We start from the raw sequence: 20,965 nt of genomic DNA on the forward strand, positions 1-20,965 counted from the left end.
GACATAGGCCTCTCTTTCTCTCTCTGTCTCCAAAGAGATCAGAGGTTTATGTCAGTGGTGGTCTAATCTACAGGGTGTACAAAGACTTATAAGTCTAATAAGTCATAGAGGGTTCGTCAGATGGTCATTAAAACTCATGCTCTATGTACTACTTTATAGATAAGGATTTGTATTAGAAATTGCTTACCTGCCCTGTAGCTTAAGAGTCCTCCTTCCTTAGAGGAGCATTTCCTCATTTGGTCCCTTGTTCCTAGCGGCACACGGCCTACCTTCTTTCTTCTTAATAAGTAGCGTAGTTTCAAACTTCAAACGATATCCAAACCCCATCTTCTTAATGATTAAACCCTGGGAAATGAGATAACATATTAATTAATCGTTTCTATGAATAAATTCATGCAATCAATTTCAAATTATACAGGTAGGTACTTACTTGCACATTGTTTAACTGATAATAGTAGGTAGGTTGCACAAATTGGTGTGGCGGAATCCTATATAGCCTAACTTCTCGAGTTTAAATTGTTGCATTCCGAATCCGAATACTTGTGTGGCTATAACTTAAACAATTATGTTTGCTGGATAAAGATGCAGAAAACGTTTATAGTTTGACATAGGCCTCTCTCAAGGAGTGTGACGATACTCTGCCATCGGTCTTCCTCATCCAACCACTACCATTAATCTAAAGGTCGTCGGTCCAGCGAGCCAGATGACGTCCCATATACACAGAACAGCGAATATTGATATTATACCGTAGAAAATACAAAGCTTTAAAAATATGAAATAACAAACATAATTTATAATGCATCATAAGAAGAAAAACATAGTATTTAGTTTAGTAAGATATAAACAAAGAGATACATCTAATCATATAAACATTGTTTGCAATCTGTTATTTACTTACATAATGTAATGACTTTTAATAGAGTGCATCTGCATAAGGCGACCTTTTGAATTGATCCTACTTGATCCCATCGCAATAGATTGTGTTTATTGATAAACACATAGATAGTAATAATAGTACTAAATCTATTAGTTTATAACATCAGGAAGAGCAAGTAACTTATTTTGTTTGTACTCTAGGCTATAATTAATATTGTTGACTATCAGTAAATCTAAAATAAAACGCACATTTCTTAAATATAGAATAAGTATATTGAATAATTAAATAATATTAATTCAAATATGTCGACAAAAAAGACTTACGATACGTGTAATTGTAAAATTAATAATAAAAAATGAGCTAGAGGTCAAAATATTTTAAGTGTTGAAAATGTTTAGTTTTTTTTTTGTTAATAGTGAGGGGATAGTTGCGTTAGGACTAAGGAGTAAAGAGTTACGACGTTGCTACACGTTGCGGGTCCACATGCGAACTGCAAGGAAGCCATCTTGTCATCACAAAGTGTTCCTTTAAAGCCTTTCGTTTGCATGAAAAGCCACAACATGAACGTCAATCGAAGAGTTTAAGTTATGGTTACTTCAAAACGAGAAATCGTGCAAAACAGTCTATCATTTTTTTTTCTAATATTAACTAGACTTTATAATTACAACCATTTGCGAAACGGAGCAAAATGTCTAGTGCTATTATAATTTAATAAATATCATACATATATTTCATGGGCACTTGAACTATGCGATGCAGGATGTCGTAAAACAAAAGACGGTCTCATATTCATTCGTTCCTCATATCTGTCATTGCTTTAATATTAGATATGGTTTTACAAACTATCAACCCATTGTCATTTTGTTTACATAAACTATGCACTGGGACCTGCATAATACTGATTTATATAGCTTTCAGTCTTTAAGTACAGTCACGCCCAGAGGAAAGTATAAACCATTCCGTTGCACAACTTGCGTACTTTCCTCTGCAGCCGAGTGTATTGTTTTAGGACATCCTGTGTATCAAGTAAACTAGGTGAATCCACACACGACTATTTCCACAATTAGTGTCAGTCTTTAAATGTCCGGCGGAACAAAGTGGTACATTGAGCCGGATGTCTCGAGGGGCGCCGCCGTTTGCGAACCATCACGGCAACCCATAATGGTTTATATTATTAAGCTTGCCATTACCTTAATACGACCCAGAAGTATAATTGTAATAGAATGTGATTATAATTATCGTGTTCTATATTAACATTTCGACTAATAATTAGCAAACAGATAAGCGCTGGCGACCGTAATGCTCAAACGGCCGCGCCGCCTCGACACTAAACCAATTTTACTCAGCAAATGACAAGTGTGCGATATGAACAATAAAATAATTATAAAAATTTATTACGTACACTAATAAGTAGCCATTCAAACTGCAATGGTTACATACTTTAATAGGCGGAGAATCCACACTTACAAAGTGTATAATTATACTACAAATCCGGATGTATAAATAAATTATGCATCGCGATTTGGGACTAAAACAGACTTGTTTCACTGTTGTCATCGATGCCTGACTGTGATGTGAGGTATGACGTAGATCCACATGCATTGCTCTGAGTATTACGACAACTGTGTCCAGTACTAACTATATATCTTCACAACAACCGTTAGTTACGTACCCGGCGGAACTGAACAACAAAGTAACCAAGAGTCGGGAGCCGAGAGAGGAAAGAGGTTATTTCTGTAGATGGTGGCGCCATCTAGACCCAAAAACTTCGCGAATAAGATACGAAATTGTACTAATGTGGAAAAGTACCTTCTCAGATTTTATTTTGCATTGTTTAAGACGGCTTAATTTTCTTCGATTTTTGAGACTGTATAAGAGGTAGGTGTATACTCGTACAACATGCCTTCTCGGCTCCCTAGTTCGTACGAACAAAGTTGGACAACATTATAGAAAAAAAACTACGGTGAAACGGGGTATGGAATTTATCTCAAAACCGCCATAACAAATAAGCGAGTAAATGACTACGGAACTACTTATATGTTTCAAATACAGTGGGTAAGTACGTTTTTCATGGTATTTGAAGAACAAGAGTAGATAATCCATATCAGTTAACACCAGACTAAAAATTAGAGAACTATGGTTGCGACAAAACGAAAACGCATACTGTTTTCAGCTATAGGTATACGTGTGGAAAGTAATCCTATTAAGTTGTGATGTATCTTAAATTATGCTTGAAAGGGTAGCAATATCACGCGCACACATCGCTAAAGATAGCCGAATGTAAAGCAACTGATATGTGGAGCCGAGCCACCGACCCAACGCAAGGACTGAGCGAGACACAACTACAAACATGCATTAAACCACTAATTAATTAAAAATATGCTCCGTACTAACGCTCTAAAATTACCAAACTAACGATATATTTTTTATCTTTTTTTTTCATTTATTCAATACGCATCTTGAAGTGTAAAAATAGTTCTTTGAGATAAAATGTCAAAGCACTTCGATAGCGAACGGTGAAGGGAATCAAATGTTCTGGGACGATTGTTCATGGCCCGCGCGAGCGGATTGGCGAAACGAAATACTAGTTTTAGTTGTTTGTAGAGTTTAAGCGAAATTAACTATGGACGGCTAGATTCAGGAAAACAACTGTAACGGGTAGCTTCGACTTCTACTTGATGATTCCGTGTAGGCCGCTGCATGCAGCGATGTCATTCAAATATGGTTCAGTCAAATCATATTTCTGGCTCCCTAGTTTATTTAATTCTGAGTTTAATTTCACAATTACCACGTAATATCTCCACTAGGACATTTTATAAGCAACACAATATATTTATGAATGACATTACTGTACGCAGTAAGCCCACATTTAATATTCAACTGCGTATTTCTTTAAACAAGCACATGCATGTGACTTCCAATATATTGTGAAATACTGAACTCTCCCATAATCTATGAAGAACACAATACTATCATCAACTCCGCAGTAACAAACACATTACATTATATACTGTAGACCGAAAACAGGACTGCATAGCGATTACCGAATGATATAACAAACGTTATTTTATACTAACTAGCATTCTAAAAATTTACTATCTACTGAATGCCATGAAAACATCCACACCTTAGAGAATGCACAATAAACATCTAATTTATAAAGATATATTGAACTAAAACTACGATACGGGGCGAAGGCGACAACAAACCCGGCACCCTACGACCGAGAACACCTCAGGACACCTTCACACAGCCACTCGCAAGTGACTCACGCGTGAACGACCAGTGACTCCTCCGTATAATCATTGAAACATGATACTTACTTTTCTAAATATTATCTACCTTCAAAATATGAAACACATAAAATTATCCGATGTGGAAAAAGGCACAATAAGCCAGATTACTTGCCAGATGACCGACTATCCACGACGACGACTAATCTCTACGCAACAGGTAGGAGGATTCGAAAATATATCGTCATTCAGTGTCGTTGCCTTCCCAATTCTGTTTTCTTTTCCATACAAACTTTAAATTTTGATATTCAATCCGATTCTTTAGATTTAAGCGTAAGTTGAGCTAGTCAACAGGGAGCTACATTACACATTGTATATTGTTCCAAAAATTACGGCAATTTAATACAAACATTGATTACACGAGTGTATAATAAATAGTTTTATACAAAATGATATATTATAATATTGCTTTTATTCATTACAGCTGGAAGATCTTATAAGTCTATAACTATCAGTTTCAATATTTAACGCGTACAGTTATTGAAAGGGTATTAGAGTATCGCTCTGTTGCCACCGCGCCCGTCCTATACCACTATATACTTTATAATAATTATAACCCAAGGCTCTCAAGTCGCTACTCTGCATTATATAATTATAATAATAATATAAACGTGTAAATAATGTTATGTTTTATAATAGTTGATCGAGGCGCACTGCTCGCGCTCGTAAGTAAACATCAAACGGCAAATTTCGACAAGAGTATATCAAAAATAGTGAATCGACGGCCACCCTACATTCTGTATTACTTTATTAGGTCACTTGGAACATCTTAAGCCAATACGCAATACATGGACTATTGTTATACTTCCGATAATACATAGTATATTCAAATTTAAAACACCAAAACGCTTTCATGTAAGTCTATAAATTTAAGTGTATACCGAGCAATATAATATTTTGGGAACGAATTTCTTACGATTACTTTTTATTATGTACCAAGTTACGGTGCACTCGTCGGTCGACATATAGTGAGTGCGTCGTGCGTCCGTTATAGAGAGAGAGATCAATACGACTGAATAAGATTTAAGGTCATTAAGTGTTCGATGAGTGAGTGATGTGGTGAGGCCTGCGGAGTGGCACCCCTAGCGGCTAGGGTCATCGCTACTGACGCCATCGCATCAAACGCAACACTACACAAGCGCCTTGCTGCACACACGAGACGACATTGATACAAAAACCTTACAAACACATTGAAAGAGATCGATATAAAAAATAATTAGCTAAATTTTCACGCTGCTCCTAACAGCGGTCATCGCTAGGGAGGGCCGAATTGTTCTGATGTCACCTCCCTTGACTGAATTAACTAGTAAACGAGCAAATGTCAACCAAAAACTTATATGCTTTATAATTCAAAATAAAAAATAAAAAAATCAAGAGGAAAATTCGTGAATCGTTGCATTACGTTGTTGATCAACATCCTTTGCTATCGTCAATATTTTATCGAAGCAATAGCTCTTCAAAACCAATGACTAGTAAAACGAAAACAAACAAAAAAACACACGAAGAAAAATTACATTAATTAGATTGTGCATTAAGTTAACATCTGTATGTCGGGGAAACTAACGTATACACAACTAGTTATTGTGAACAACGACAGAAATGTGTCGTTAGTGTACTGTAAACTGTATCTACAGTCAAGTACAAAACGCTTCCCGAAATAGTTTTAGCACAAGTAATGAGCCGCCAGTATTTAACAAAATTTAAAACAATACGATTCCATTAAGTATCGGCAATCAATAAATGGATCAATACTTCTCCTATCTCATTTTGAATCGACATTTAACTTCTTCTTACAGTAAAAGGCCGTTAACAACCAAATGTCAGACTACTCTGAGTGCACAACCGTAAAATGAGCACGTGGAAATTTCAAATTGTTTTCAATGCAAACATAATAAATAAGAGTTTTGCGACGCAATGAAAGTTACCGCGTCAGCTTGTTATTTTCTTAGACGGAAAATACCGTGACAAGAATAGGTATTATCTTTTTTATCTATTAAACTTTTGTGGCAACAAATAGAGAACAAACATGTTTTTGTTAGGAGCTAGCAACACATTTCCGAGGTCGTTGACATTACACGTGCTTTCTGAGATCGAACGCCCTCTGTATCCGTGTTTATTGAACTACTACTATTTGAGGTATTAATTATATTCGTGATTAAATCTGAGCGCTTTCCGCAACGCAATTCAAGCTTCTATCCAAAGATAACGTGTCTGACATCTTAGTACACAATACATAGACGCTATTTCTCTAGAATAATATCAATGTTTAAATGTGCGGTCTGGAAAATCTCTAAAGTATCGGGGGTCGATTCCGCTTTACATTCGCAATGCAGTGTCTCGCCAATAGTATAATATTCGACACTACACAAACGAATTTCAAAGTCTTTTTTTACTCCAATAATCCAGATTCGACCCTCGTTAGAGCAGCGCTTGAATCGCGTCCGAAGTGATGAGTTTAACGGCGACATGTAGGCGAAGCGAATAACATGTATCGTAGACGCGTAACGCACACTAGGAAAAGCAGACTTATCTTCACTACGAACAAGAACCATTTTACTTTAGCCAATAACACGAGGCAACTGCTACGCCAGTAATCTATAGAACGCCTTATGTATTAACGCTACTCTACAATAACTTGAAATAGATTATGTATTCTAGACCTCCAGCAGGCCATCAGCAGTTGAATATCCACCAATCAGGAATCTGAGTTTGTACTCTGTCGCTTTTATTATATGTAATACATAATATATCTCAGAATACGAACTCCGGTATCGAATTAGAGGAAATCCAAATCATTTATATATCGCTGTGCACAATAACATTACTAGCGTAGATAAGTCTGCCTGGCGGGACAATTCTGGCGCAATATTTATTCTCAACCCACATTTTAGCTAAGTTCTCTCGCGGAAATTTGCACGCGCGTATTACAGAATCGCCCCCTTAACCTAATTCTGCGTTACAGTGGCTACGCTACACAGAGTAGACGCTCGCCTACAGCGTCTGCAAGTGGTAGTAGAGCCGGTACCGCGGCCAGCGTCGTTGTAATGACAGTTTGCGTGCGCACCGCACCATACAAACTATCGGTTGCCGACGTCATTTGCCGTTCGTCTGGAGAGCCGCGTTCAGTTGGGTCCACAGGTCTTTCTTGCAGGATTTTGATCTGTGAATGAAAGGCTAGTGTTAGTGTGGGATAGAAAGAAGAGAAGGAACTTTGTCTGAAGGACTGCATTTGATATCAGTTAATTCATCAGAGAAATTCATGGGACTTGCTTTCAGAATACGGACGAGCAAGGCCCAAAAAGATCTATGTTGTAGATACGGGTTGTAACGACTGATGTTATTCTGTCTGGCTTATCCTATCCCCACGTGACAAACCCTAGACCAGCTCTAGTGTTTGTAACCGACACGCTAATTAGAAAAAGATACTGTCACAATTTTTTGCAATTCACGTGAATCACGCAGTATACTCCTTCTTATATTCACTCATGTAACAATAATGGCTGCTATTTTCAGAATGGTTTCTTTATGTGCGCGTTTTATACAGGGTTAAGCAAATAGTAAGTGGTCACTCTGGGGGTTATTCTAAACAACTTTTGTTCTACGACTTTTGGAAATTCGCTAACAATACTCCCTTAGACACCCCCTATGTGTACATGTATGTTACAGTCGCCATATCCATATTGTTTCTTTATCCGCGAGGGTTATACCTTCGCAGTGAGGCCAGCCACTCCTTGAACTGCGTGTTGCCCTCGGGAGTGAGCTGGAAGGCGGTTCGCGCGGATAGCACGATGCTGACAAACTCCTCGTACTCGACCGGAGTCAGGTGGTACAGCTTCTGGTGGATGCACTGGATGTACCTGCGGGGGGGTGGTTGGGTTAGTGAGGGGAATATTTGGGATAGAGGGTGGAATTTTATCAGTGGCTTTCCAGTTGCCTGGAATGTACGCGTCATATATGAGAAATTTTACTGTGGAAACAACTCTGCCCCATAGGTACATTTCCGTAGAGGGGCCATTTCCTGACCATGGGCAGTTCACTAGTAAAAGTCCACATGTACTGTATTGTGTATTTTTTTTTGGAAATTTAACCGCATTTTATTTACTCAATCAAAAACCGAATGTGAATTTGGCAAGGTACAAAAGTGTATAGCTACTCATTACGAAGAATTTTGTACAAACAATAATTTATATATATTCTCTGCATCCTGTATCACACGAGTTGCTAACGCCAATCAGTAACGTCTACTCACATCTGCTGATACTTGTGCACCAATGGCGCGAGGGTCCCTCTCAGATGCTGCATCAACAGCTGGTGCGCGCCCCTCGCCAGCCAATGGGCGCTCTCCACGCACAGCTCGTACAGCACGAACGGAGAGACCACGCTGTTGACTTGCTTACACCAATGTCAGGAGTACTAGTCACTCAATGAATCTACCAATCAGTATCTTTTATTCACATCTACTGAATGTAATCTTCATATGAAGCTGACTACTAACCTGTATATCTCACGAGTTGCTAAGAAAAATATCTACATAACTACGGCATCATTCAATCAACCAACCAATCAGTAACGTTTACTCACACATTTGCTCAATGCAATCTTCAGATGAAGCTGACTGTACTAACCTCTGTATGTCACGAGCTTCTAACGCTAATATCGCCATAACTACTCGATCAATCAACCACCCAATCAGTAACGTCTACTCACATCTGCTGACACTTGTGCACCAATGGCGCGAGGGTCCCCCTCAGATGCTGCATCAACAGCTGGTGCGCGCCCCTCGCCAGCCAATGGGCGCTCTCCACGCACAGCTCGTACAGCACGAACGGAGAGACCACGCTGTTGACTTGCTTACACCAATGTCAGGAGTACTAGTCACTCAATGAATCTACCAATCAGTATCTTTTATTCACATCTACTGAATGTAATCTTCATATGAAGCTGACTACTAACCTGTATATCTCACGAGTTGCTAAGAAAAATATCTACATAACTACGGCATCATTCAATCAACCAACCAATCAGTAACGTTTACTCACACATTTGCTCAATGCAATCTTCAGATGAAGCTGACTGTACTAACCTCTGTATGTCACGAGCTTCTAACGCTAATATCGCCATAACTACTCGATCAATCAACCACCCAATCAGTAACGTCTACTCACATCTGCTGACACTTGTGCACCAATGGCGCGAGGGTCCCCCTCAGATGCTGCATCAACAGCTGGTGCGCGCCCCTCGCCAGCCAATGGGCGCTCTCCACGCACAGCTCGTATAGCACGAACGGAGAGACCACGCTGTTGACTTGCTTACGCCAATAACAAGAAAACCAATCATCCCACCAATAAGTAACTTTTACTCACATCTGCTGAATGTAATCTTCATAATTATGAAGCTGACTACTAACCTGTATATCTCACGAGTTGCTAAGGAAAATATCTACATAACTACTCCATCAACCAATCAGTAACATTTATTCACATCTGCTGAATGTGAAGCTGACTCTACTAACTTCTGTATCTCACGAGTTGCTAAGGAAAATATCTACATAACTACGCCATCAATCAATCAACCAACCAATCAGTAACGTTTACTCACACATCTGCTGAATGTAATCTTCATATGAAGCTGATTGTACTAACCGCTGTATCTCAAGAGCTGCTAACGCCAATATCGCCATAACTACTCCATAAATCAAACAACCAATCAGTATCGTCTACTCACATCTGCTGACACTTGTGCACCAATGGCGCGAGGGTCCCCCTCAGATGCTGCATCAACAGCTGGTGCGCGCCCCTCGCCAGCCAATGGGCGCTCTCCACGCACAGCTCGTATAGCACGAATGGAGAGACCACGCTGTTGACTGCGCAGACGCAGAACTGGTGGAGGTATTGTGCTCCGAGGCGCTTTGAGATGCGAAGCAGCCATTTTACGTGCTCGCCGTAGGGTGGGTTTCTGTGGAAGGTTTAGTTTTTATGTTGTTTGATAGTTAATTTATAATAGTATGTTCACAGACAGCGAAACGTAAGTTTTTTAGTCATTCGGAAACTACACTACAGGGCAAACGTTAACGGAAATAAATTAATAAATAAATCTCTCGTTCGACAGCTGCACAAGGTATTTACCGCTCCTTACACATCTTGTTTTATTATTGCTAGATTCTGTATTAAAACCTTTAACCCCTCACCTGCCAAACTTATTCTGCGGCCGGTCATCGTGCACCCGTCTCGCTTGGGTCTCTAACGCCAACATTCCCACTCTATACGCCGCCAATAGTCTTCTCAACTGCGCCTGGGGCAGCGGCGGCGGCGGCGGCGCGGGCGGGGCCGGGGGCGCCCCTTGAGGTAAGGGGAGGGGGGGAGGGAGCGGCGCCGGCGGTTGGGGGAGCTGGTGGCAAGAGTAAATTAGTTAGTTATTTTATGGTGAAAGAAGCCGTATCAACTGTAGCGACTGACAAATTATTTTCACCATGGTTACAAATAATATCTAGCAGAATTACTAGTTTTGACAAAATATAGGTATTGGAGTGGCTAGACGATTATATTGTATTATTTATATTGTGTGGTGGCGCTCCTTGGAAAATTTACCTCTTTTCTTAAGATATATTTTCATTCCAGGGATAGGTGGAAGACCCAGAGTCCTATGCCCAGTAAATACCAAAAAAAGTGTAATTCAGCAAACAACAGATAGAAAAAAGTAGCTTGTACGTAAACATCCACGATATCGTATCGTCCCACAAACTGTTATTAACAGCAGCCCCGGCACGAAGTACTGTAGGGCGGCGCGCGCTGGTCATCATCAGTGGACCGTATAGCAACTCACATTGAGCGGCAGCGCGTGCTGGTGCGGCGGCAGCGCGGGCCGCGGGCCGTGCAGCAGCCCCGGCACGAAGTACTGCGGCAGCGCGTAGGGGGGCGCGGGGTGCGGGGGGCCCGCCGGCGGCGCGTACTGGGTGAGGGAATTGTGGTATTAGTTTATTATAATAATTTTCCTCCTCTACTATGCAGAGTGGAATTTTATCTGTGAATGTTAATCGGTCAGCAGTTATTTTTCGAAATTCTAATTTAGTCCTCCGCACCGGATATGTTAATAGCTAAAGATTCACCGCTAAATTTCTTTTTGCCGGACACTTCGAGCCAAATATGGATTCAGCTTTTATTATGGCTTCAGATTCCTGTCCTAAATTTGGTGCTTCGAGCTGGACAACCTATATTCGGTCCTTCGAGCCGGACATATTCACCTGTATCTAGTACATAATTACCTGTAGCTGGTATATAGGCGGCGGGTACGGGTACGGGAACGGGTACAGCTGGTACGGCACCGGCACGGGCACGGGCGCGCGGTACGGGGGCTCCTCGGGGTCAATGTCCTCTTTAGCCCGACCTACAGATTTCTAGCCTAATATTGGTCCTTCGAGCCGGATAAAGTAACCGTTTTAGATTTTGCGCCTAAATTTGGTCCTTCCAGCCGGCTGTAGCTACTATATAGGTATTGTTATTTACCTGCAGCTGGTATATAGGCGGCGGGTACGGGTACGGGAACGGGTACAGCTGGTACGGCACCGGCACGGGCACGGGCGCGCGGTACGGGGGCTCCTCGGGGTCGATGTCCTCTTTAGCCCGACCTACAGATTCCTAGCCTAAATTTGGTCCTTCGAGCCGGATATAGTAACCGTTTTAGATCTTTAGATTTTGCGCCTAATTTTGGTCCTTCGAGCTTGATATGGTTATATTTAGATCGATCCAGATATACTTGTAGTTTAAGATACCTGGCCTAATTTTAGTCCTCCGAGTCAGACACCCTTTGGCCCAATTTGATCCTTCAAGCCGGTCATAATTACCTGCAGCTGGTATATAGGCGGCGGGTACGGGTACGGGAACGGGTACAGCTGGTACGGCACCGGCACGGGCACGGGCGCGCGGTACGGGGGCTCCTCGGGGTCGATGTCCTCTTTAGCCCGACCTATAGATTCCTAGCCTAATTTTGGTCCTTCGAGCCAGATATAGTGGCAGTTTTAGATTTTGCTCCTAAATTTGGTCCTTCGAGCCGGACATATTAACCTATATCTATTATATGGGTACACTACATAATTCCGAATTACTTTTTTACGAATATGAAAATAACGATTTTTTAAATTTCGAATTTCATAGTTCCGAATAATTCACAATCCCGAATTTTAAGTTTCCGAATAACGAAAATCACGAATAGTTTATAAACGAAATTTCAAACAACACATTTATTAAAATGACGAAAGTCAATTTTCCGAATATTATTATTTCGATGTTTCAAAAGTACGATTTTTATTATATCGAATTATTTAAATTACGAATCCCGAAGTTTTAATATTCCGAAAATACAAATTCCCGAATGTTTCTTAGTTCTTAATAAGAAATGGTTATCTATTATGAATAATGCAGCATAATGCGTATAAAAACAATATTTTTTAAGCTATATTATGTGAAACGCTCCGCTCCGCTTCGCTGCGCTCCGCTTTGTTTTTCGATATCAATGTGCACCTAACACGCTCCTCCTCGCTTTGCTCGTCGTCGCACCTATCTTTAGGTTTAGGTCCTAAGGTTTTTAAGTTTAAACACCATAAAAATCCTAGCAATTGTTTTGCTCTATATTTGAAACGCTCCGCTCCGCTTCGCTGCGCTCCGCTTTGTTTTTCGATATCAATGTGCACCTAACACGCTCCTCCTCGCTTTGCTCGTCGTCGCACCTTTTTTTTAGGTTTAGGTCCTAAGGTTCTTAAGTTTAAACACCATAAAAATCCTAACAATTGTTTTGCTCTATATTTGAAACGCTCCGCTCCGCTTCGCTGCGCTCCGCTTTGTTTTTCGATATCTATGTGCACCTAACACGCTCCTCCTCGCTTTGCTCGTCGTCGCACCTATCTTTAGGTTTAGGTCCTAAGGTTTTTAAGTTTAAACACCATAAAAATCCTAACAATTGTTTTGCTCTATATTTGAAACGCTCCGCTCCGCTTCGCTGCGCTCCGCTTTGTTTTTCGATATCTATGTGCACCTAACACGCTCCTCCTCGCTTTGCTTGTCGTCGCACCTATCTTTTGTTTTTGGTTCTAAAGTTTTAAAGACGTTTATGTTTTTATGTCAAAATCACGAATTATCATATTTCCGATCGGGATTTGACTTTTTCGTGATTATAATAAATCGGTATTTTATTTTTCGTATATTAAAGTAATCGTATTTTTTAACATTCGTATATTTAACAATCGTAATAACAATATTCGTGATTATAATATTCGAAATTATAATTTTCGTGATTATTATAATTCGGTATTTTAAAAAATCGGTATTGCAATATTTCGTAAATTACATATTCGGGGTTATCAAATTCGGAAAAAAGTTTTTCGGAATATTTGGGTGTTCCCCTATTATATATTCACCTGCAGCTGGTATATAGGCGGCGGGTACGGGTACGGGAACGGGTACAGCTGGTACGGCACCGGCACGGGCACGGGCGCGCGGTACGGGGGCTCCTCGGGGTCGATGTCCTCGCTGGCCTGACGTAGGTAGAGTTCGTGCCAGTAGCGGGCTACGGTGTAGAGGACTTCGGGGTAGACGCCGCCGCCTGTGGATGAAGGATGGATTAGTTTATTTGGTGGATGGATAATATTGGTAAATTCTAATAACAGTTGACGACCGAATGGCGTAGTGGTTAGTGACCCTGACTACCGAGCCGATGGTCCCGGGTTCGATTCCCGGCTGGGGCAGATATTTGTTTAAATACAGATATTTGTTCTCGGGTCTTGGATGTGCCCGTAAAATGGCAATAGGCCCGCCCCCTATTACATTGGGACTAACATACACTCTGGCGAAAAGTGGGTGCAGCAATGCACCTCTGCCTACCCCGCAAGGGAGTACATTAGTACAAGGCGTGAGTGCGTGTTTTTTTTTTTTTTTTTCTAATAACAGTATTTTTTTGCAATCGCTTTACATCTGACAGAATCTCAAAATTTGCGTTTTTTTGTGGCTAATCTGCTGACAGATTCAAAAGCGATAGCAGGTAAATGAGATCATATAATAAGTAGCTATGCCTCTAGATAAAGAAACGAATGGGGGATGAGAGAACGTTAAACGAGCAATGTTACGCTCTTTCCTATAGAAAACTAGCTAGACAGGTGAGAAGTTTTTCAAGCCCTTAGACTTGTTTAGACTGGGCTACGCATTGGATCACATAGGTATCTTCATTATTCATGTGGCATCAGCTGTCGACTAGACAGTACAGTGAATGACTAGTTGTTACCTTTAGCGGCGGCCTCGACGGTGAGGCAGGCTCGCTCCAGCATGGCGTCGCTCTGCTCCTTGCACTGCAACACGGCTCGTTGTATCTCGTTGTAGTTGAGTGCGTGTGCGTGTGGTAAGACTGAGAGGGCTAGTTCGGCGGCCGCTCGCACTGTGTGGATGTCTCGGCCTGCGGGGTAGAGAAAGGGCGGTTAAATATCATTACTATACTTTATATGACACAAAAATACTGTACGAGACGTCACGTGATTTAATTGTTTAATTTTATTTATTTTAATTTTATTTTGGCTTCAAACAGTCATATGGAAACAAAATATACATGCTATCTTAAATCTATACTTATAGACTTAGAGGGCCGAAAAGTTAAACATAAAGTAAATAACAGGAGAAAACTTCATTAACTAGTTATAGTAACATTGCATTTAACATAACATTTATTAACTAAAGTATACTGTTATAATTTGTATTGTACTGTACCTACCTATAGACATATAATGAATAATTATCAATAAACAAATCTATAAATCTTACCCGAAGATGCTTTGTCTGCTATACTGGCCGCTTCTGGTGGTGTGAGGTGTCCCTCCCACGCGTCTATCAGGAATAGGATCGCCGGCGCACCGATGTCCATTGCTTGACCTGAGAAGAATGATTTATGATTATATACATTATCATGGATGGATGGCTGGTTGGGTATTTGAAATTTGGCATGAATTAAACTGCATTGCGCTCATTCTTAAACGGTGATACAGCTCGCGACTAGTACGGGGCGCATTTAAGACGTGATAAAAGTTTGTCATCGCCGTCACTCACATCGCGCAAGCCTCAAGAGTGAGCGCGACGAGAATTCTTGTCACGTCTTATTAGCGCCCTGTGCTACAGGGCCAGGTCTTCGGGGATTACAGTGGTGAGCATTTATGTATGTAGTAAGCAGACCCTAGATTAACACAATATTATGTTTTATACTAGTAACTAATATACTCACCAGTGATCCAACTAACGTGCGACGAGTACGTCCGACTCAGCCAGTTGGCGCTCACACAGTTGTGTAGCCCCAACGCGTATAAGCCGAGCTTTAAGGCTGCCATATGGAGACCTCTGCTGAATATACTTCCCACATACCACCACCTGTATATATAATAGTAACTATGTACTCACCAGTGATCCAACTAACGTGAGACGAATATGTCCGGCTGAGCCAGTTGGCGCTCACACAGTTGTGTAGCCCCAACGCGTATAGCCCGAGCTGGAAGGCCGCCATATGGAGACCTCTGCGGAATATACCATCCACATACCACCACCTATATACCTGTATATATAATAGTAACTATGTACTCACCAGTGATCCAACTAACGTGCGACGAGTAGGTCCGACTCAGCCAGTTGGCGCTCACACAGTTGTGGAGCCCCAACGCGTATAGCCCGAGCTGGAAGGCCGCCATGTGGAGACCCCTGCGGAATAAACAAGGAATAAAATATAAGTTAAGAAGAACCAGAAACGGGCGATTGAATCATGGGCTTAGTTCACATAATGTTTTGATTAACGATGCTCTTAGAAATAAATGGGTGAAATGAAACTAAAAAAGCCTCTTCGATTGACGTATACCACCCGTTTATTTGTATTTATACAACCAACGCACCCTGCCGGCGCGCTAGGCAGTAGTCTACGAATGACTTTAATCTCACTGACTAATCTATACACCAAAATCAGAAACCTTAATCTATTTATCACTGACACGCTTTTAAATAGACATAGCTTCACCTGTGTGGCCCATGATGCTCTCTAGCACACGACGTCTGCGTGAACAGACTCGTACTAGAAGAGCCGCCCGCCTTGAACAGCACGGACTTGGCCAGCTCGAACATGAAGTGGGCGGACGCCTCTGAAGGCTGATTCGGCACTGACATTTATTTTCTACTATGCGAAACTTATGTTAGATGAAAAATTCTGTAACATTACATTTGCACATCGCTGAAAAAGGCCTCCTAGATTGACGTATCACCCGTTATTTATACAGCCGAAGCGCGCTGCCGCAGTCGGCGAATGACTAACCTCACTGACAAATTTTTACACCACAATGAGAAACCTTAGTGCCATTTCTCCATAGTGGGTTAGAGCATAACCAGGGATTATTGCTTGACTTTTGACACATCTGTCAAGAATTTAATATGGAGACCTGACGATCAACTTTTCCCTGGTTAACATCTAACCGTCTCTGGAGAAATTGGAGCTTAGCCTCACCTGTGCGGCCCGTGATGCTCTCTAGCGCACGACGTCTGCGTGAACAGACTCGTACTAGAAGAGCCGCCCGCCTTGAACAGCACGGACTTGGCCAGCTCGAACATGAAGTGGGCGGACGCTTCTGAAGGCTGGTTCGGCACTGACGGGTAGAGACGCTTGCCTTTGTATCTGTTGGGGAGAGGGGGTTGGTTAGAACATGGTTATATTGGACACGGGTAAGATTTTATGGCTAATTAAACTTAACGCGAACAGTGAACGCTATGATCGGTCACTGGCACAAACTATTAGTCGATTAAATGTAGCGCTATATTTAGTTGCACCTAGAAATAATCTAAATTAATATCACTGTACAATAATAACGTTTTACATGAGTACCTCAGAGGTAGACCGAAGACCGTCAAAGTCCATCCCCAGCATTCTCCCTTTCTGCTTACCACACCTTTTTATACACTCTTTATACAGGGTTATTGGTAAGTAGACCGGATCCTTTCAGGAGGTGATAGAGGAAGGCATTTCCAGTCGGTTGTTTTGGCCATATCTTGGTGATACCTTAATCGATTTGGTATTGAATCATCTTGTTTGAAAGCTTATTAGTTGACCATGTTTTTAAGCTGAAGTGCACGAAAAAATGTCATATGAAAATCTTTTTTAATTTTATTTATTTGTTTTTTAGTTTTGAATATTTTTTCAAAATGTTTAACTATTTTGAGGTATTACTTATGTCTAATTTAAGTCGAATAATGCTCATTTGATTATTTAAATTAGTTTATTAAGGTGTTACTTATGCAAAACAACCAAAAAAAATATAGAAATGTGGCTAGTTTTTTTTATTTTCGGTTTTAAGCATAAAATTTTGGCAAAAAATTAAAAAAACCTTAAATATTCAATATCTTAGAAATGGTTAAGTTTAGGATAATGCATTATTGGGTTCAATCGACTGGAAATACCTTCCTCTATCACCTCCTGAAAGGATCCGGTCTACTTACCAATAACCCTGTATACCTGGAGTCGTTGTTGCGCTGCGTCTGGTGCGTGTTGTGGGGCGGCGCGTGCGGGGCGCCCTCGCTCACGGAGAGGCGCTCCATGTCGCCCGACAGCAACACCCTGTATATACCTGGAGTCGTTGTTGCGCTGCGTCTGGTGCGTGTTGTGGGGCGGCGCGTGCGGGGCGCCCTCGCTCACGGAGAGGCGCTCCATGTCGCCCGACAGCAACACCCTGTATATACCTGGAGTCGTTGTTGCGCTGCGTCTGGTGCGTGTTGTGGGGCGGCGCGTGCGGGGCGCCCTCGCTCACGGAGAGGCGCTCCATGTCGCCCGACAGCAACACCCTGTATATACCTGGAGTCGTTGTTGCGCTGCGTCTGGTGCGTGTTGTGGGGCGGCGCGTGCGGGGCGCCCTCGCTCACGGAGAGGCGCTCCATGTCGCCCGACAGCAACACCCTGTATATACCTGGAGTCGTTGTTGCGCTGCGTCTGGTGCGTGTTGTGGGGCGGCGCGTGCGGGGCGCCCTCGCTCACGGAGAGGCGCTCCATGTCGCCCGACAGCAACACCCTGTATATACCTGGAGTCGTTGTTGCGCTGCGTCTGGTGCGTGTTGTGGGGCGGCGCGTGCGGGGCGCCCTCGCTCACGGAGAGGCGCTCCATGTCGCCCGACAGCAACACCCTGTATATACCTGGAGTCGTTGTTGCGCTGCGTCTGGTGCGTGTTGTGGGGCGGCGCGTGCGGGGCGCCCTCGCTCACGGAGAGGCGCTCCATGTCGCCCGACAGCAACACCCTGTATATACCTGGAGTCGTTGTTGCGCTGCGTCTGGTGCGTGTTGTGGGGCGGCGCGTGCGGGGCGCCCTCGCTCACGGAGAGGCGCTCCATGTCGCCCGACAGCAACACCCTGTATATACCTGGAGTCGTTGTTGCGCTGCGTCTGGTGCGTGTTGTGGGGCGGCGCGTGCGGGGCGCCCTCGCTCACGGAGAGGCGCTCCATGTCGCCCGACAGCAACACCCTGTATATACCTGGAGTCGTTGTTGCGCTGCGTCTGGTGCGTGTTGTGGGGCGGCGCGTGCGGGGCGCCCTCGCTCACGGAGAGGCGCTCCATGTCGCCCGACAGCAACACCCTGTATATACCTGGAGTCGTTGTTGCGCTGCGTCTGGTGTGTGTTGTGGGGCGGCGCGTGCGGGGCGCCCTCGCTCACGGAGAGGCGCTCCATGTCGCCCGACAGCAACACCCTGTATATACCTGGAGTCGTTGTTGCGCTGCGTCTGGTGCGTGTTGTGGGGCGGCGCGTGCGGGGCGCCCTCGCTCACGGAGAGGCGCTCCATGTCGCCCGACAGCGAGCGCGACAGCTGCCCGCTGCCGCCGGACATGGACGACATCGCCTGTGGACGTGGAGAAATAGTAGTTATTGGTATGCAAGTGAAATAGATTATGAATTTAGGAGAAAACGAAGGTATGAAAGTATTATTGATCTATAGGTTTATTGTAAAAAAATATGTATGCAATACAAAAATTTGAATAGTAACAGAAGTAATTTTTACCACAATGTTTCCTTGACGCGCTCAGAATTCGGTATGTTAAGTAAATTTTTTTAATGCTAATTCCTTAACCGTTTCGAGATATTATCTTCCTAATAAGTGCCTCATTCTTAAAAATAAAAAATATTCAAGGATTCCGATTATTTTTTGAAAAATTTAAATATAATTTGTCCTTCAAGACGCTCCGCAAGGTTAAAGTTTCAAACGTAGAGAATAAAAATGTTAAATGTCACTCCTGATCCGGTGACAACTGACATATGCATTTCCGCCATTCTTCTGAGATTTCTTCATATTCAGAATTGAAATGAAGACGATTGTCAGGTAGAAAGTTCCACAGAGCAACCCCATATTAAATGTAAATATTCACTGAGTTACAATCTTGATGACGTCAGCGGCTAGCGGTAGCGAATGACGTCATAAAATCGTCGGAAGAGCCGATCTTTAAATTTTTATATTAAATTAACGAGAGCAGGAAAATTTAAAATATTCAAATTAGTGTCTCAAATTCCGACTTACTTCAATTTAAAATTATAAAAACAATCACCATAAAATTACTTAATGTACCGAATTTTGTTTTCGTTCATGAGTATACTCATACAGAGTGTTGCAAAAAGGGTATACTAAGCCGAAACCTACATGTGCCACATGTTATATCTACGCCCAAAAATTAAATCGGAATTTCAAAATTCGCGAAAATAAAGTCATTCTCCATAGTGAAAAGTCACGTGATCAACATAGTTTCTATGGAAAATTATGTATTTTTTTACGCTTAGGCTTCGGATTAGTATGCCCTTTTTGCAACACTCTGTATACATACGGGTGGTGAGACGACGGGCGGCGCGGGCTCGGCGCGGGTTGTTGCTGTACAACATTGAACTCTATTACTGTGTACATACGGGTGGTGAGACGACGGGCGGCGCGGGCTCGGCGCGGGTTGTTGCTGTACAACATTGAACTCTATTACTGTGTACATACGGGTGGTGAGACGAAGGGCGGCGCGGGCTCGGCGCGGGTTGTTGCTGTACAACATTGATCTCTATTACTGTGTACATACGGGTGGTGAGACGACAGGCGGCGCGGGCTCGGCGCGGGTTGTTGCTGTACAACATTGATCTCTATTACTGTGTACATACGGGTGGTGAGACGACGGGCGGCGCGGGCTCGGCGCGGGTTGTTGCTGTACAACATTGATCTCTATTACTGTGTACATACGGGTGGTGAGACGAAGGGCGGCGCGGGCTCGGCGCGGGTTGTTGCTGTACAACATTGATCTCTATTACTGTGTACATACGGGTGGTGAGACGACAGGCGGCGCGGGCTCGGCGCGGGTTGTTGCTGTACAACATTGATCTCTATTACTGTGTACATACGGGTGGTGAGACGACGGGCGGCGCAGGCTCGGCGCGGTACAGCGCGCGCGGGTTGTTGCTATACAACATGGACACCATCGGGCCTTTCGTTAGGGCGTGGATCTCGCGGTCTAGCAACTGTAAGTAGAGATAAATTTATAGGTTATATTTTGGTCACCTCTAAATGTCAGTTGAACTCAATCAAAATAATCTACATCCTGAAAAAATGCTATAGCGACATATCGCGATTCACTTTAAACGCAGCGATCGCTATATCGCAATTCGCCTTAAACACGGAGATTTGATTGGTCGAAGATTCACGACACGATTTTGTCTACGTCGATAAAGATGCCATGCTTATCCGTATGGTATGCAAAATAAAATAAAGTTAAGAAGTTCATATGGT

The 20,965-nt window shown here is 42.7% G+C and overlaps 1 protein-coding gene across 3 annotated transcripts in view; it reads right to left on the minus strand.

The window, feature by feature from the left end:
* Positions 1-7,094: 7,094 nt before the first annotated feature.
* The window catches only part of LOC105384484 (zinc finger SWIM domain-containing protein 8 homolog), a 31,093-nt gene continuing 17,222 nt past the window's right edge, over positions 7,095-20,965 (minus strand). For 2 of the 3 annotated variants that reach the window (XM_048622874.1, XM_048622875.1), the window contains exons 14-23: positions 20,581-20,697; positions 18,915-19,054; positions 16,681-16,848; positions 15,778-15,890; positions 14,970-15,077; positions 14,440-14,607; positions 13,580-13,764; positions 10,993-11,118; positions 10,358-10,557; positions 9,872-10,125 (exon numbers count right to left, since the gene is read on the minus strand). In XM_048622874.1, the coding sequence (XP_048478831.1) occupies positions 9,891-10,125; positions 10,358-10,557; positions 10,993-11,118; positions 13,580-13,764; positions 14,440-14,607; positions 14,970-15,077; positions 15,778-15,890; positions 16,681-16,848; positions 18,915-19,054; positions 20,581-20,697 (1,560 nt within the window). In that variant the 3' untranslated portion in view covers positions 9,872-9,890. Of the gene's footprint in view, positions 7,331-7,877; positions 8,028-9,871; positions 10,126-10,357; positions 10,558-10,992; positions 11,119-13,579; positions 13,765-14,439; positions 14,608-14,969; positions 15,078-15,777; positions 15,891-16,200; positions 16,320-16,680; positions 16,849-18,914; positions 19,055-20,580; positions 20,698-20,965 lie in introns of those variants that run through there. The other variant, XM_048622876.1, reaches the window with a different exon arrangement.

The sequence above is a fragment of the Plutella xylostella genome, chromosome 9 (assembly GCF_932276165.1).
Source record: "Plutella xylostella chromosome 9, ilPluXylo3.1, whole genome shotgun sequence".
In the NCBI taxonomy this organism is placed as follows: Eukaryota; Metazoa; Arthropoda; class Insecta; order Lepidoptera; family Plutellidae; genus Plutella; species Plutella xylostella.